The 15050-nt window shown below is 45.4% G+C and overlaps 1 protein-coding gene across 5 annotated transcripts in view; it reads left to right on the forward strand.

The window, feature by feature from the left end:
• Positions 1–5680, forward strand: part of GTF2IRD1 (GTF2I repeat domain containing 1) — a 194616-nt gene extending 188936 nt beyond the window's left edge. For 4 of the 5 annotated variants that reach the window (XM_075014086.1, XM_075014089.1, XM_075014085.1 and 1 more), the window contains 3 exons: positions 2182–2219; positions 3323–3459; positions 5344–5679. In XM_075014086.1, coding sequence (XP_074870187.1) covers positions 2182–2219; positions 3323–3459; positions 5344–5412 — 244 coding nt within the window. In that variant the 3' untranslated portion in view covers positions 5413–5679. Of the gene's footprint in view, positions 1–2181; positions 2220–3322; positions 3460–5343 lie in introns of all 5 variants that reach the window. The other variant, XM_075014084.1, reaches the window with a different exon arrangement.
• The last annotated feature ends 9370 nt before the right edge of the window (positions 5681–15050 follow it).

The raw sequence follows: 15050 nt of genomic DNA on the forward strand, positions 1-15050 counted from the left end.
AGGAGCTTTATCACCTGTTTCTAATATGTTTATAAATTGTTACTTGCTAATTTCCTTTCTTGAGCCTTTCAAGCCCAATATTCTTGCAGTGAATTTTGCTTTGTCTTTGTGGTGTTCAGGAGGCATGCCACACCTTGGACTCTGAGACCCCAAAGACTTCTGTTGGTCTCTGGTTCTGGTGCAGTTTCTTTCAGGTTGGAGGTGTGCTTTACGAAGCTTTCTCTTTAATACCGTATTGAACAGGAGAAGTGGGTAATCAGACATTTGTGTATCTCCTCTTCTGGTTGCCCTGCTTTGAGCACTGAAAGCTCCTTTGGAGGAGCTGGGTGGAAAAAATGGCTTGTTCCTCATCCCTTTCATTGGTGGAATTGAGGGGGGTGTTACGATGATCCAAAGAGGACTGAGCCCAAGTCGTGTGGGAATCTGGGTTAAGGAGCATTTTGGCCTGCACTTAGCTCCAGTTGTCTAATGAGAAATCAGATTGGGCTTCTAAAATGTTTGTTTGTGCCTGGTGTTTTTCAGAGACTGAGTGTCTTTCTTAGGGAGATGACATTATAATATATGGAGATCTACCTATCTCATAGAGCTGGAAGGGACCTTCAGACGTCAGTCCCCTGCATTCACAGCAGGGCCTATTACCATCCCTGGTAGATATTTGCCCCCAGATGCTTAAACAGCCCCCTCAAGCATTGAGCTCACAACGCTGGGTTTAGCAGGCCAGTGCTCAAGCTACTGAGGTATCACTCCCCCTGAGCTTTAGGTTCCACCAAGATTTGAACTCAGATCACTGTATTCAGAGGCTAATGTGCAAACCATTACACCATGGAACCACCTGTTGTGAGTAGCAGCTGCCCAGGGTGCTGTTGAAGAACTCCTGCTCAGAGAGGCAATCTCTGAGAAGTGGCCATTGGTACATGTATGGGATGGGGTAGGATTCCATGGGGTATTCTGCTTGTCTCCCCGGAGAAGCTTAGCACCACGTTAGGGCTGGGGGCACAAAACCTGTGAAGCTGAATACATGAGAGTGGAAAGCATGCTGAAGGGTCTGCTTTGTGCGCATTCGTTGTTGGAAGCCCTCGGCCAGCTGAAAACTGGATCTGCACAGCTTGTTTGCAATGGGTCTGAAGTCGAGGAGAGCTGGCCTGTACAGTGTGTGTCAGTCTGACTCCTCTCCTACCTACTGTTCCAAAGGGCAAAGGGAGGGATTCAGAGTCTGTGCTCTGCTCACCACACTTGGGCAGGAGCATGCCTCAAAAGTACAGTGGAACCTGAGTTAGGAACACCAGTTTCAAATTGGTCAGTCAAGTGCACGCCTCCTTTGGAAGTGGAAGTATGTAATCAACCAAGAAAAAAATGCTGTGCAGTACCGTACTGTGTTCAGTGTAAACTACTTTAAAAAAGGGGGGGAAGATTTAAAGAAATATATAAGGTGTCTGTTTCATTTTAATTCAGATGGCTAAAAGCAGCATTCTTCTTCTGCAGAGTAAAGCGTCAGAGTTGTGTTAAATCAATACTCAGTTGTAAACTTCTGAAACTACAACAATGACATTCTGTTCAGGGAGATCTGAATATTTAAGCGTTATAATAACCTCCATTCCAAAGGTGATTTGTAACTCTGAGGTTCTGCTGTCTGGCCTGGGCAGACAGTCTTCTCCCATGGACTCTGCTTCTTCATCCCAGTGCTGCTTGCAAAAGAGGCAGGTGTCTGCTCCTCTGCAAGGTTGGAGGGAACAAGAGAAGGAATACGCTCTCTGGCCCTGACCTTTCACGCCTTCTCTTTGCCCCCCACCCCCCCCCGCCCCACCCAGTGGTCACTGAGAAGATGAGTACCCAAGGAGACAACACCAAGCTGCCGTGGGGTCCTGGACCCTACAAGGAGCCAAGCAAAGAATTACTTAGATGTCAAGATGAGCAACGTTCAGGTCATTTCGCTAAAGCTAATAACACTGTACACAGAGCACTAGGTCTGCTATGTGCTCTGCCCTAGATGGAGAGCATTCTGGGCAGGCTGCCAGAGGAGACCGTTTTGTGCCTTAGTACAGTCTCAAAGGCCTGGTCTGCTTCCAAACACCTGTGAGGTGGAGGAAAACCCACTAGGAGAAGGTTAGCTATGTGAAGGATAAAGAACAGCTGTGCCCTAACCATCCACAATCTCTAACCTCCATCTTGTTTCTTTCACAGACCATTCGCTGAAATATGCACTGAGGCCAAACAAGCAGGTAAGCTACACGTTAAAGCGCTCTTTCCATGGGAGCAAACTGCAAAGCGAAACCTGCAGATGGTGGATCAAAATACACAGGAAGCCAAAACCAGGGTTCAAAAGAAAGTAGAGCAGGCATGTTCAGTAGATGTTCATCTTCCTAGTTCAGTTCTCTCTGTCTCATCATCCACTGGGGCCTAAGGCAGAGTCTGGGATCTAACCAGGAAGGACAACTCACAGGCTTGTCTTCTCTTCAGCTGTGTGGGAAAGGGAAGGGGGATGTAGTTTTAAATGAAGATTTTCAAAGTCACTGAGGGGATTTGGATGTCCTTCCCATTCAGCTTAATGGCTGTTGTTGACTAAATCTCTCAAGATGGCTTTGAAAATGGCAGCGCTAACACTGGCTTTTACTTTGCGAAGGTGGAATCGTGTGCTGTGCTTGAGAGGGAGTCTGTGCTCTCAATTCCAGTCCTGTTGCGCATGGTTCCATTTCACTAAAGCCACCCACTTCACTGGCTCTCATTAGAAAAGAGTCAGAACTGGAAGGGACCTCAAGAGGCCAAGTCCAGTCCCCTGCCCTCACAGCAGGACCTAGCACCAGATGAATCAGGCCTGACAGATGTTTATCTAACCTGGCCCTCAGCACTTCTTATTACGAAATACATATGAAGCCCCACCAAGGACTGAATTCACAACCCCTGATTTACAAGGCCAGTGTGCTAACCAGAGTTATTAGGGCGATGTCTCAGCAGACAGGTGGTTGATCAGAGGGGCATGGGGACATAAATGACCTCTAATGTCCCAAAAAGTGTCCTGTGAATAGAGAGCTCAAGTCCGACCATGACGAGGTGAAGCAGTGGCATGGAAAGGGTTGTGGGTCACTGTCTGTCACAGGGCCGAGAAGGATGTATGAGAGGAAGCTAGGCCCATGGGGCAGAAAGAAGGGTTGTGATTTCTTTTATGTTGCTGATTCTCTCTTAGAGATGCAAAATAAAAAGTAGCCTGAAACCTGTGCGCCCTACACCCAGAGTCTTGAAAGGGATGGGTGTGGTGTTTGCTGCTTTCCTAAGCTGGAGAAACAGCCATTCAGATAAGCAATTTCTTTCCCATCCTCCTCTTCAGAGAAAGAAAGCACTGCTCCCAAAAGAAAGCGGAAGAGGATCTCCGAAGGCAACTCCATCTCCTCCTCCTCATCATCGTCCTCTTCCTCTTCTTCCAATATGGAGTCCGCATCCTCAACCAATCAGATCTCACTTGTGGTAAAGCCTTCTAAACGTCAGCCAAGTTACTGCCTCTCTGTCTAGCTCGGGCTTCTTCCTCTGCTGCTCACCGTCCCTTTCCTTCACTGGCCTTGGGAATGCTAGAAACCCCTAACTCAGAATAGAGGCACCAGGCCTGGTAAAGAAGGGGAGCTCTCGCTTTTGGGACACAGCCATTCTCTTGCCTCTGGGAAGAGCTGGTTCATCAACAGAGCAAGGAGGCCAGTCAGCATCTCTCCTACACCAGTTCCACCTGCCCTGCAGGGCTGCCCGTCTGTGATACGCTAATGCTGCTGGGGGGAAGGGAGCGGTGCCAGGGCAAGGGTGACTTAGAGAACAGCCATTCCAGCTCCTGGCCCTCCTCACAACTACATGGAGCTCTGTTCTGGCATTGTGACACTTACTGCCCTTTCAGAGCCAGTGGCAGCACTGCGCAGGATCTGCCTCTGGGAGAGGCAAGTTACAATAGCATCACCTTTCCCCCAGTGTGTGCCTCACTCCCTTGTTCTCCCAGCAGCACTATGCAAGGAGCACTGTGTGCAGGGCTGTCCTTAGGGTGCATGGGGCCCTGCCCAGGACTACTAAAGTGGTGCCTCTGTGCCTGATGGCAACCGGCGTGGTGGTAGGGGAGGAGAGAGGATGGCTTTGTCGAGATGTGATGAGCTGATTTTATAATCTTCAGCAACATGCAAATAAAATGTTTTTAAAACAAATTCTAAAGGACGCTCCTGTCAACTAATACAGCAAGTTGAGAAACTGCCAGGGCTTGGCACGTGCCTGTTCAGAGGCTTCATTACCACTTGAATGGCTCTTTCACAGCTTTTTCTAATAGGTCTGACAGGCCAGAGGCCACCCCTTTTGGGGATTCTGGAGACGCACAGGCCATGTGCCCCTCCTCTGTCTCTTCCCTGCTGGTGCCCCTCCCACTCCCATCTCTGCTCTTCCCATGTCCCACCCCGCCAGCTGCACCCTTCTCCCACCATTTCCAGTTGGGGGAGGGGTGGGACCGCCACCCGGCTCATCAGAAGCTGACTCAACACCGATGGTGAATGCGGGGTGGATGGCAATGCTGGTGGACTGAATGTGGCCCCCTGTGCGCCCTCACACATGGCCTGTGTGAGCAGCTTTTTCATTTGTTAATTAGATCCTCTTCTGAGGAAGCAGAGCCACAGAGCAGGCATAAGAAGAGGCGGGCAGGTTGTCATTAAGACCCAATGGTGCTCCTAGATTTCCCCTGTAGCCTGTGCAACTGCATATTCTGCATATGGATAAAGACGCCTCTGACTGTGTGGCAAGGGAGAAGTTACGGAGGTGCAGGGTTCTCAGCCTGTGGAGATCACTTCACAGGTTCCAGATTCAAACTGGAAGGCTCTGAAAAGTCCCCAGCTCATAACTAGTTGCATTCTTTCATAAACCAGCCCTGTCAAACTCAGGGAGGTGCTGTTAACATGCTCTGGCTTTCAATGTGCTTGGGCCATTATGTTGCATGGCTCTTGGTTTTGTTTTTATATGTATTAAAAGGTAACTAGTTTGGAAGCAGTGTGAGGCTAAAATCTCTGAGAAGTAGATACTCAAAGATGTAAAAAATCAAGAACTGACTTCAGTGGAGATTCATGGATCTCTCGGAGCTAAGAAACTGGCCTTGGTTATCATTAATCATTATATCAAGTACAATTTTAAAAAAGAAAGCAAAAAATATGCATACATTTAGAAGTTATTTCAGTGGGTTTTATGGTGTTTTATTTTCTTATTTAAAAAAAAATAGTACCTGGAAGTGGGAACACTTCCCTTTGCATGAGCTTGACAGAAACTTGATCAATGTGTGTTTTTGCAGAGAATTGTGTTCTAACAGCAGTTTGCTTTCTCTCTCTCTCTCTCTTTCAGCAATGGCCCATGTACATGTTAGACTATGGTGGTCTAAATGTTCAGATTCCAGGACCTATTAACTATTAGACCTCAAAACTGACTCAGAACCTCAGATGACAGAATAAATAAATAAATGTAATTTATGTAAAAAGTGTATATTCTAATATGTATCAATGCCTTTTAGTTTTTCCAATGATTTTTACACTATATTCCTGCCATCAAGGCCTTTTTAAATAAAAATAAAAAGTGTTGCCTTGCTCTTAACAGTACTTATTTTAATATTTGTATTATTGATGAATCCATTCCAGGTAAAAATAAATACTGAAGAGCACTTTCTGATGTACAGCAGCATACCTCCCTGTGCTTTACCTCCAAAATACAGTGTTTGAACCTCAGATTGTTGACACATGGTCGTCATGCTTCATTTGCCAGTGCTGTCTTCAGAATACAGTCAACAGTTTTAAAAGAACATTTTTTGATATTGAAACAGTTGCCCAAAAATTATGACATAAAGTATGGATGAATACAGGCTTCACACAAACAAAGAACAGGGCCTGGATTCCCTTTATGCTCAGTCTTGTTAACACCAATCTAGTAGCATGTAGGGGCTGACATGTGAGTAGAAGATTACATACAACAAGGAATCCTCGGATGAACAGAGTGGGGAAAAAAGAATCCAGGATTTATATAGCAGAGAGGAAAGGGGAAAAAAGGCTACATTTGTCGCTTTGCTACTAGGACCAGTTAATGAAGTTAATTAAGTAGAATGTGCCCCATTTCTCCAAATATCAAAAGTGGTGGAATTATCCCTATAATGCATAAGAAAGCTGAGATCTTTAAGACTGAAGTTAAGAACATTAGAATGGCCATACTGGGTTAGACCAAAGGTCCATCTAACCCAGTATCCTGTGTTCTGACAGTGGCCAATGCCGGAAGTTGCGGAGGGAGTGAACAGAACCAAAGCGATCCCTCTCCTGACATCCATTTCTGGTCTCTGACAGAGGCTAGTGACACCATTTCTACCTATCCTGGCTCATAGCCATTGATGGACCTACCCTCCATGAATTTATCTCGTTCTTTTTTGAACCCTGTTAAAGTCTTGGTCTTCACAACATCCTCTGGCAAAGAGTTCCACAGGCCGACTATGTTAATTTGAAACTTAGTACCCTTTAATTTCATCTGGTGACCCCTAGTTCTTTTGTTATCAAAACCTTTCCTTATTCACTTTTTCGACAGCAGTCATGATTTTATAGACCTCTATCACATCGCCACCTTAATCTCCTCTTTTCTAACCTAAAAAGTTGTAGTCTTTTTAATCTTTCTTCATACGGCACCTGTTCCAACCCCCTAATTACCCTTTTCTGAATTTTTTCCAGTGCCTATATATGTACAAATTTGAATATATTTGTGTATGCAGCATTCAAGATGTGGGCGTACCATGGATTTATATAGAGGCAATAAGATATTCTCTGTCTTATTCTCTATCCCTTTTTGAATGCTTCCTAGTATTCTGTTTGCTTTTGTGACTGCTGCAGCACATTTAGTGGATGTTTTCAGAGACACGACGCCTCCAAGATCTGTCTCTCCTTCCAGCCCTTTGTGTTTATTCCTAACCAGAGGTGAAAGTAACAAATTGCTTACAGGTCGCGCGCTATCGCAACCTACCGCTCTTGGGCGGTGGGCACTGTGACAAAACAGTGCGTGTAAATGTTGGCTGAAGAGTGGAGGGTGGGGTTCAGAGCAGAGAGGAGGGGAGTGAGGGAGGGTGCAGGAGGCAGAGAGATGGGATGTGGGGCACAGTTTCCTCTGAAATATTTCATCCGTGAGTGGAATAGATTTGGCTTGTGCACCAATGCTGATGTTATGTGCTTGTTCACATGTGTGCCACCCTGGCACCGCACCCATTAGTTACTAACGGATGCATTTGTAAAGCAGGTATGGGCAGAACCCAGTCACACAGGCACACACACCCCAAAGGGCAAAGGGGAACCTAGCCCCCGACGCACACAGGGAAGGGGACAGCCTAGCTCTCCACACACACCTCACAGGATGGGGGTAGAATCCAGCCACACACACATCCTAGATGGAAGAGAGGAAGCGCAGCCCCACCCCCACATGCATACATGTCACTCGCCAGCTTGAGAGGGGACCTGACCTCAGCCCTGCCCCTTCTGACCTCAGCCCCATCCACGGCCATGCAGCTGGGCCTCCTCCCACTTTGCCCTGGGGCCCAGCATGTCTGTCAGCCCCCCTGCCACCAAACCTGTAATGAGACCCCTGAGCCCATGTTCTCCCCACGTTCAGACGTGCAGCGTGCATTTATCCTGTCTTGTATTATTCAGATGCTGAAAAGCTGACAATGAAGTGGCTGTCCTCTCTCAGCATCCTTTCACAACTGCTTCTTATGGAAGTGTCTCTCTCTCTGAAGGGATTATTTGTATTAAGCACATTTTAAATGAGCAGTTCCTTTTTTAGCTCCACCAACATTTCTTTTCCCCCGTTACTCTCTCTTTCAGCTCCCTTCCACTGGATTAGGTTGAAGGAGATACAGGAATAACACAGGTATGCATTTAGAGGCTGTTGAGCCAATAAATTTTAACTGTACACCAAGACTGGGTGCCCGATTCCTAATTTAGGAACCTAAATAAAAGTGGCTTGCTGGAAGGATGGATGGTCGTGTTACAGCACTGGACTGGGATTTGGGGGAGGTCTGCATTCAGTTCTGTGACCCTGCACAACTTCCTCTGTGGCCCTGGTCGTGCCACTTAATCTTTCTCAGTCTCAATTCCTGGTCTAAAATGAGAATAGTGTGAGAATATCTGTCATGTCTATTTAGATTGTAGTCTGTTTGGAACACAATTGTCTTACTATGTGTACAGCTCACCCAGTGTAATGAGGTCTTGATCTGGGTTGAAGCTTATTAGCTGCTACCGCAATGCTACTTCTAATTTTATTTTTAGAAGCAATGAACACCAGGAATTTCCAATGATGTCTCCAGGATCTCCATCTCACTGAAAATGTGCCTAACTTAGAAAATCTCTACCATCACACATTGTGTTGTTTAGGGAAATTAAGATATTTGAAAATTGAATTCTAACCTTTCCCACTTTTGGAAGAACTATGATTACTTGCTTTATTGGTATTTACAGTCAGATATAATTCCAACAGTTTCCTTCATCTTGCTCTTTTCATTTGTGGTATATTTTTACACACAGCTGTTGTGTGTACATGATTACACATCAAATGGAGTCTCTTCCATTGCAATTAGAACACTGAAGATGCAGATCCTAACACTTCAGCCATGTTTCTCATTTATTACATTTGTAAGGGTTTGGTGGTTTGTGTATGTCTACAAATCCAATAACAATCCTCATTAAGAGTTGCAAAACATGAAACCATTTTGATCTCAGACAGATGGCAGCTAAATGAAGTTTAATTAAAGAATGAGAGCTTTGATTCAGATCATTTTTTAAAATACAGCATTGCGAGATGCTGGAGAAGCAGCATAAAGAGCATCTGGGCTTTTATACAAAATCCAGAATCTATTTGTGAGGAAACACTTGACAAACTCATTTCACTGAAATGTTTTGCAAACAATCTCTTGAGAGACTCAAGCTGCAGGCAAGTTATAGCACAGAAATCTTGCTTTCTTTCTCTCTGGGATAATATGGTAACAGTGCTTAGGAAACTGGTAAGGAACCAATGAGAATTTTCAGTCAGTTGGATTATTAGAACTGAATGTCTTGTTCCTTCAGTTTTCTTGAAGAATTATAGTCAGAGTAAGGCTTGATTTAAGTCACAAATGCAGTCAAAATCTGTTCTGCATATGTTCTTATATAAATAGTATCTGAGTGCCTTCCAGTAGCTTATTAAGCGAGGGAATTAACATCTGTCTCATGTTACTTAATAGCATGTGAGTTCTAACCAGGGCTATGCCAGGTGAAGCTGAAACCTAGGTTTTAACTCAATCAGGTGAACACAGGTTCAAGGCAGTGTGTCTGGTCTACACTGAACTGCTGGAAGGTGTTAGTTAGCATGTGCAGCTGGCACATCAGTATATGACACCTTAGACCGTTATCCAGACCGGGCTTCAGGACAAATTGCTGGCCTGGGGCAGCCTGCAGCTCGCTCTGTGCAAAAGTCTGTGTGTAAAGTCAGAATCTAGCCAGTTATTTCCACAGCAACCACCAGTGTTATTGTAATATAGAGGTTTGCAACTTCAGGTGTATGTGGCAGTTACAGGTGAGTCATTAGGAAATATAGGGCAGGTCCTGAAAGGTATGTAGGCATGTAACTCCAAATGATTGCTGTGGGAGTTAGGAACCTCGCACTAGTGAGGATCTGGATCATATTTTGTGACTGTTTAAACTAGTACCAATCGAGTGTAAATTGCTCCCATTCTGATCTGATAGTATTTTGTCCAGGTTTGCCATGGCATTAATGACTGCACAGCAGCAGAGCAATGGAAGCTGAGGCCCAGGGATTTTTTGTCAGACAAGGGAATCTACTAATAATGACTGAAGAAAGGGAAATACAGAAGTAATTGCTTGCGTGCTGACTTTCCCCCTTTCTCACAGACCAAATGACTGTCATGTGGTGACAGCTGACCAGCACAGTTTTCAGGTAGGTTGTGTTGAAGTCTCACGTATTTTACAAATTCTAAGAGCTGTGTGTGGTGTTCAGAACCAGACACTTCTTTTTTCTCAGCTGGTGAAGATTGGCACATATCCTATGACTCCACTGGAGCTCCACCAGTTTACACTAGTTGAGGAGCTGTCTCCATAAACTGGAGTTTAAAATATCCAGGCTATCTTGAAGGCATGCATTGTCCTTGAGGCTAGTGATCCATTGCTTTGCACCTGGCATGAACTGTTTTTAAAATGCTGAGTCTCTAACTGAGTCATGACATTTTACACACATGCTACCCCAACGCAAATGCTGTGGAAGAGATTGGAGAATTGGGCAACTTGTTTTCCTATCTCAGGTGAGTTGTCCCTATGATTAACCTGGAGATTAATTTACCATTAATTTACCTTCTGGAGAACATCATGAAGTAGAAGTGGCTGCTATTCCCATGCTGAAACTTTGAGTTATGGTCCCCAGTTAGTATATATATTTACTTACCTTTTATGTTAATGGGAGGGGTGGGGGAAATAGGGGTAGAGGTTACATACATACGTGCATACATATGGTTGTATCTGTACAGCAAAGAGAGTAGAGAAGAATTCTTCTGCAAAGAACGAGCATGAAGATAACGTAAATGTGTTGCTCTAGGTTCTACCATTTTCCTTTAGCTCGTCAGCCTAGCATTATATCAAGGGAAGGTTGGACTTTACATCTCACTTTTGCTAAATCACCTGAGAAAATGGCTTCAGCAGTAAAACTAGTTCTAATTGTGGCAGGGTGAGACCAGGGGAGAAAATACAAGAGAGAAAAACTGGGCTACCTTGAGCTGGCAATCAGAGTGGGAGCAGCTGGGGAGGAGGCTGCCCTAAATCAATTAGGGCCAGCTGGTCTCACTTAAGGCTACTTTTTAAAACTCTAGCTGAAGGAGGGCAAGCTGGGGGAGAGGAGTGGAAAAAGGACAGTTTGAGAGGGCTAAAAGAGAATTTGAGGAACAACAAAGGCGGTGGGGGTGGAAGTTCTAGCTCTGGTAACCCCTAGGATCAACTGTAGGCTGGGAAGAATTGATCATCTAGCTGGCACAGACCCAGGAGGAGGACGACTCGCTTCTGTGACCTGGAAGAGGGGAATTGTCTGGGGAAGTGGTCTAGGGAAAAGAGCTGTGGTATTAAGGGCTAAGGGAGTCAGTACTCCCCAGTAGCAGCCACATAGGGTCTTTGGGCTGGAACCTGGAATGAGTGGGTGGGGACTGGGTTCCCCCCAGATCACCCCTCATGTCAAGTGCTTGTGTCTTCAAACTCTCTGTGGTGGCTCTTTGGTGACTTGGCCCTCCAGCTGTGTCACACACAGTCTATCTGCGAAATAAAACAGAGAAAACCCTTTCTGAGAATGTACAAGTTCAATGGGGGCCTCTCTCAGTACCCTTTGTGACATTTCTCTTTTTTTATCCTTGCACTAGACTGGAACGGTGCCCTGGGACTTTTTCCCTGGAGGCAATGTCTTTGCCCTTGGGAGTTTTTCTAGACCCAGCTCTTCACTTGCATCGTCATAATTCAGTTCCCCCTCTGCGGTGCCTCACTGGCCAGCCTACTTCCCCCCCAGTGACTAATGGGAAGGTTGGGAAGGACCCAGGCCTACCTTTTACTTTGGGTCCCAGCCCAGGGACCTTAGTAGCTAGCAGATGGCTGCAATGTCCCTTTTAAATAACTGTCTGGCTGCTATAATTCCCTGGGCCACGTCCCTATGGTTCCAGCAGTCTCACTGATTTTACAGGCCTGTAGGGAACATAAGAAAGTCTCTCACATTCAAATGCCAGCTTTTGCATCCAGATCTCTGAATTCACAGAAAGATGTATACAAGCATTCATTTAGCTAACCCATTCCGTAATGGCTGTATGGCTGAGAAGGCTCAAGAGCAGGAATTAGTCAAGAAATTAAAAGAATAAAACAGAGTTCATGAAATTTGCTCCTGGTTCTCCCATCTCAGATGCCATAATAGGAAGAATTGGTGTATAACGCTAAAGGCTCCAACATGGCAGATTGTTATGGGTCTGTCTTCACACACTATTAAGAAAAAAAGGCAGAGGTTGCTGGGGTAACTGCTTTGCCTCAAAGATTATCTCATTTTTGGTGATAATGGACACATGGCTCCGAGTCTGTAGTGGTGGCAGAGCTGTGTTGGTACCTAAAATAACATGGAGCTGAGGGCAAAATCAAGCTAATGAAGCTCTTGGTCTGTCCTCATTCAAATCTCTCCATTTGAGGTCTATCAGTGAAAAGTTCCTATTCTGAAGTGCTGTACTCTTCTTCTTCTTTTTTTTTTTTTAAACAAAAAGCTTTAGAATAATAAAACACACATCCATCTCAGCAAAGTCACTGTTCTAGTACATGGTCACATGGTACTTTTTTTTTTTTTTTTTTTTTTTAAGACGTTGGTCCAGATTTTTAAAGGTAGGTAGGAATTGCAACACAAAACTGAATTAGAAGCCTAAGAATGTATTTACATGAATAATTAGTCTGTGGCAAACTTGGGTGTGACTCTATCTTGCACTAGCCTGCTGCGCCCTAAGGGGCTGTCTAAACAGTAAAGTTGCACATATTGCATAGTACTGGAAGGGCTCTCAAGAGATCATCAGGTTCAGTCCCCTGCCTTCTCAGCAGGACCTAGCACCAGCCCTGACAGATTATTTTTTAAATCTATTTTATTTTTTAAAGCTATTTGCCCCGGAATCCTAAATTGCCTCCTCAACGAGAACTCACAACCCTGAAGCTAATTAAATGCATTGTGTCCCATTCCTCCAAATCTCAAAGGTGGGGGAGTTGTCCTTGTAATGCATAAGAAAGCTGAGATCCTAGTTAAGACTGAGGTTAAGAACATCAAAATTGCCATACTGAGTCAGACCAAAGGTCCATCTAGCCCAGTGTCCTGTGTTCCAACAGTGGCCAATGCCAGATGCCCAAGAGGGAGTGAACAGAACGAGTAATCATCAAGTGATCCTGTCTGTCACTCATTTCCAGCTTCTGACAAACAGGCTAGGGACATCATCCCCACCCATCCTGGCTAAAAGTATTGATGGACCTAACCTCCATAAAGTTATCTAGGTCTTTTTTTGAACACCGATAAAGTGGGGTCATCACAACATCCTCTGGCAAGGAGGGCCACAGGTTGACTGGGCGCTGCATGAAGAAAAACTTCCTTTTGTTTGTTTTAAACCTGCTACTTATTAATTTCATTTGGTGACCCCTAGTTCTTATGTTATGGAAACAAATAACTTTTCCTTATTCACTTTCTTAATACCTATCATGATTTTATAGACCTCTCATCGCCCTTTTGTCTCCTCTTTTCTTAAATGAAAAGTTCCAGTCTTTTAATCTCTCTTTATATGGTCCCATTCCAATCCCCTGATCATATTTGTTGCCCTTTTCTGGACCTTTTCCAATGCCAAGATATCTCTTTGAGCTGAGGCAACCACCTCTGTACTCTCAATATTCAAGATGTGGGTGTACCATGCATTTATACAGACAATAAGATTCTTTATGTTATTCTCTGTCCCATTTATAATGATTCCTAACATTGTTTGGTTTTTTTGAATGCTGCTGACAGAGTAGTAGTTTAGCTCTGGAACAAGCTTCCAAGGGAGGTTGTGGAGCCTTCCTCACTGGAGTTTTTTAAGCAAAGGCTAGACACAGATCTGTCAGGGCTGCTCTACGTTTACTTGGCTCTGGTCTGGTGCAGGGGCTGAATTAGATGCATGGGTGACAGGGAATAGAGGCAAGGAAAGGCATTGTCTTCTAAAAAATATCAAGGTGGCCCTATCCACTGTACTCTCCCCAGCTGGAAAGGCTGGGGCTCTGGCTGCGGTGGGGCTGCCAGGCTGGCCAGCTGGAGCCATGCAGCTGCCCAGCTGCTGTTGGGGACAGGGCCATGTCTGAGACTGGGGCCAGGGTGGGCCAAGGCCACGTGGCTGCTTGGCAGGGGCCAGGTCAAGGACACAGTTGCGAGGCTGCCTGGCTGGAGTTGGGCTTACATGGCTACTGGGTCACCAGGTGGAGCTTGGGGCCACATGGCTGCCAGACTGGAGTCAGGGCTGTGTGGCTGCCAAGCTGCCAGGACCACATAGCTACTGAGGCAAGGATGAGATTGCCTGCTGCTTGTGGGACTGGAGCTACCTGGCTGCTCCTGGGACTGCAGGGGCAGGAGGAAACTAGAGTTTCCTGATGCTGGGGCTGGGGAGGGGAAGCAGGACCAGGGCCAGTGGGCATAGAAGGGGTGGGGCTGGGGCTTGGCTCTCCAAGCCCAGCCTTCACCCATCACATCTGACTAGATGGCCTTTCAAGGTCCCCTCCAGGCCTACATATCTATGATTCTATAAATGACAAAACACTCTCCAGGCCAGGAGTATCTGAAAACTGGTGAATCTTCTCTGGAGAATGGTAGATATACTCCTCCACCAGATAAGCATATATCCACCCCACACTTCCTTTAATTAATCATCTCTGCCAACCTGCATCACCTTTGCCTTCCCTGAGCTGAGTTTCTGCCCCATTCTCAGCCAGCACTGGTAAGGGAAGGAAAATGCAGTTTTCAGCAAGATTTGATTTTTTTAAATGACTTAGTACATTTGATTTCTTAGTAACATACAATTTGTTTTTAATATTTAAAAGTTTTTTTCCTCAACCAGATGAAATAATCACAGATTGATGCTAGTCTGTTTTACTAATGTTGTTGCTTTAGAATAAACCCATTTTTAGATTTCAGTATCTGCTGAAACAGTCCTCTAGTGAACATCATGTAAAATATTTCCTCTAGAACAGGGGTGGGCAATAAACAGCACACAAGTGGGAGGCGATTCACCATGGCTGGCCCCTGGCAGGTGTCAAAAGCTTTATTTGCTTATGCGCCTGCCGGTACAGGCACTCACTGCTTCCATTGCCTGTGGATTGCCACGCACAGCCAATGGGAGCCACAGGGAACAGGGCCCTGTTCCTGTCGACATCACTTCCCACAGCTGCCATTGGCATGGAACAGCAATCCAAGGGGAGCTGTGAGTGTCCATACCTGGGGCTGACAGGAACTAAGCCTGGCAAACTGCATCCAGCTCA

The sequence above is a fragment of the Carettochelys insculpta genome, chromosome 19 (genome assembly GCF_033958435.1).
Source record: "Carettochelys insculpta isolate YL-2023 chromosome 19, ASM3395843v1, whole genome shotgun sequence".
Classification (NCBI taxonomy): Eukaryota; Metazoa; Chordata; order Testudines; family Carettochelyidae; genus Carettochelys; species Carettochelys insculpta.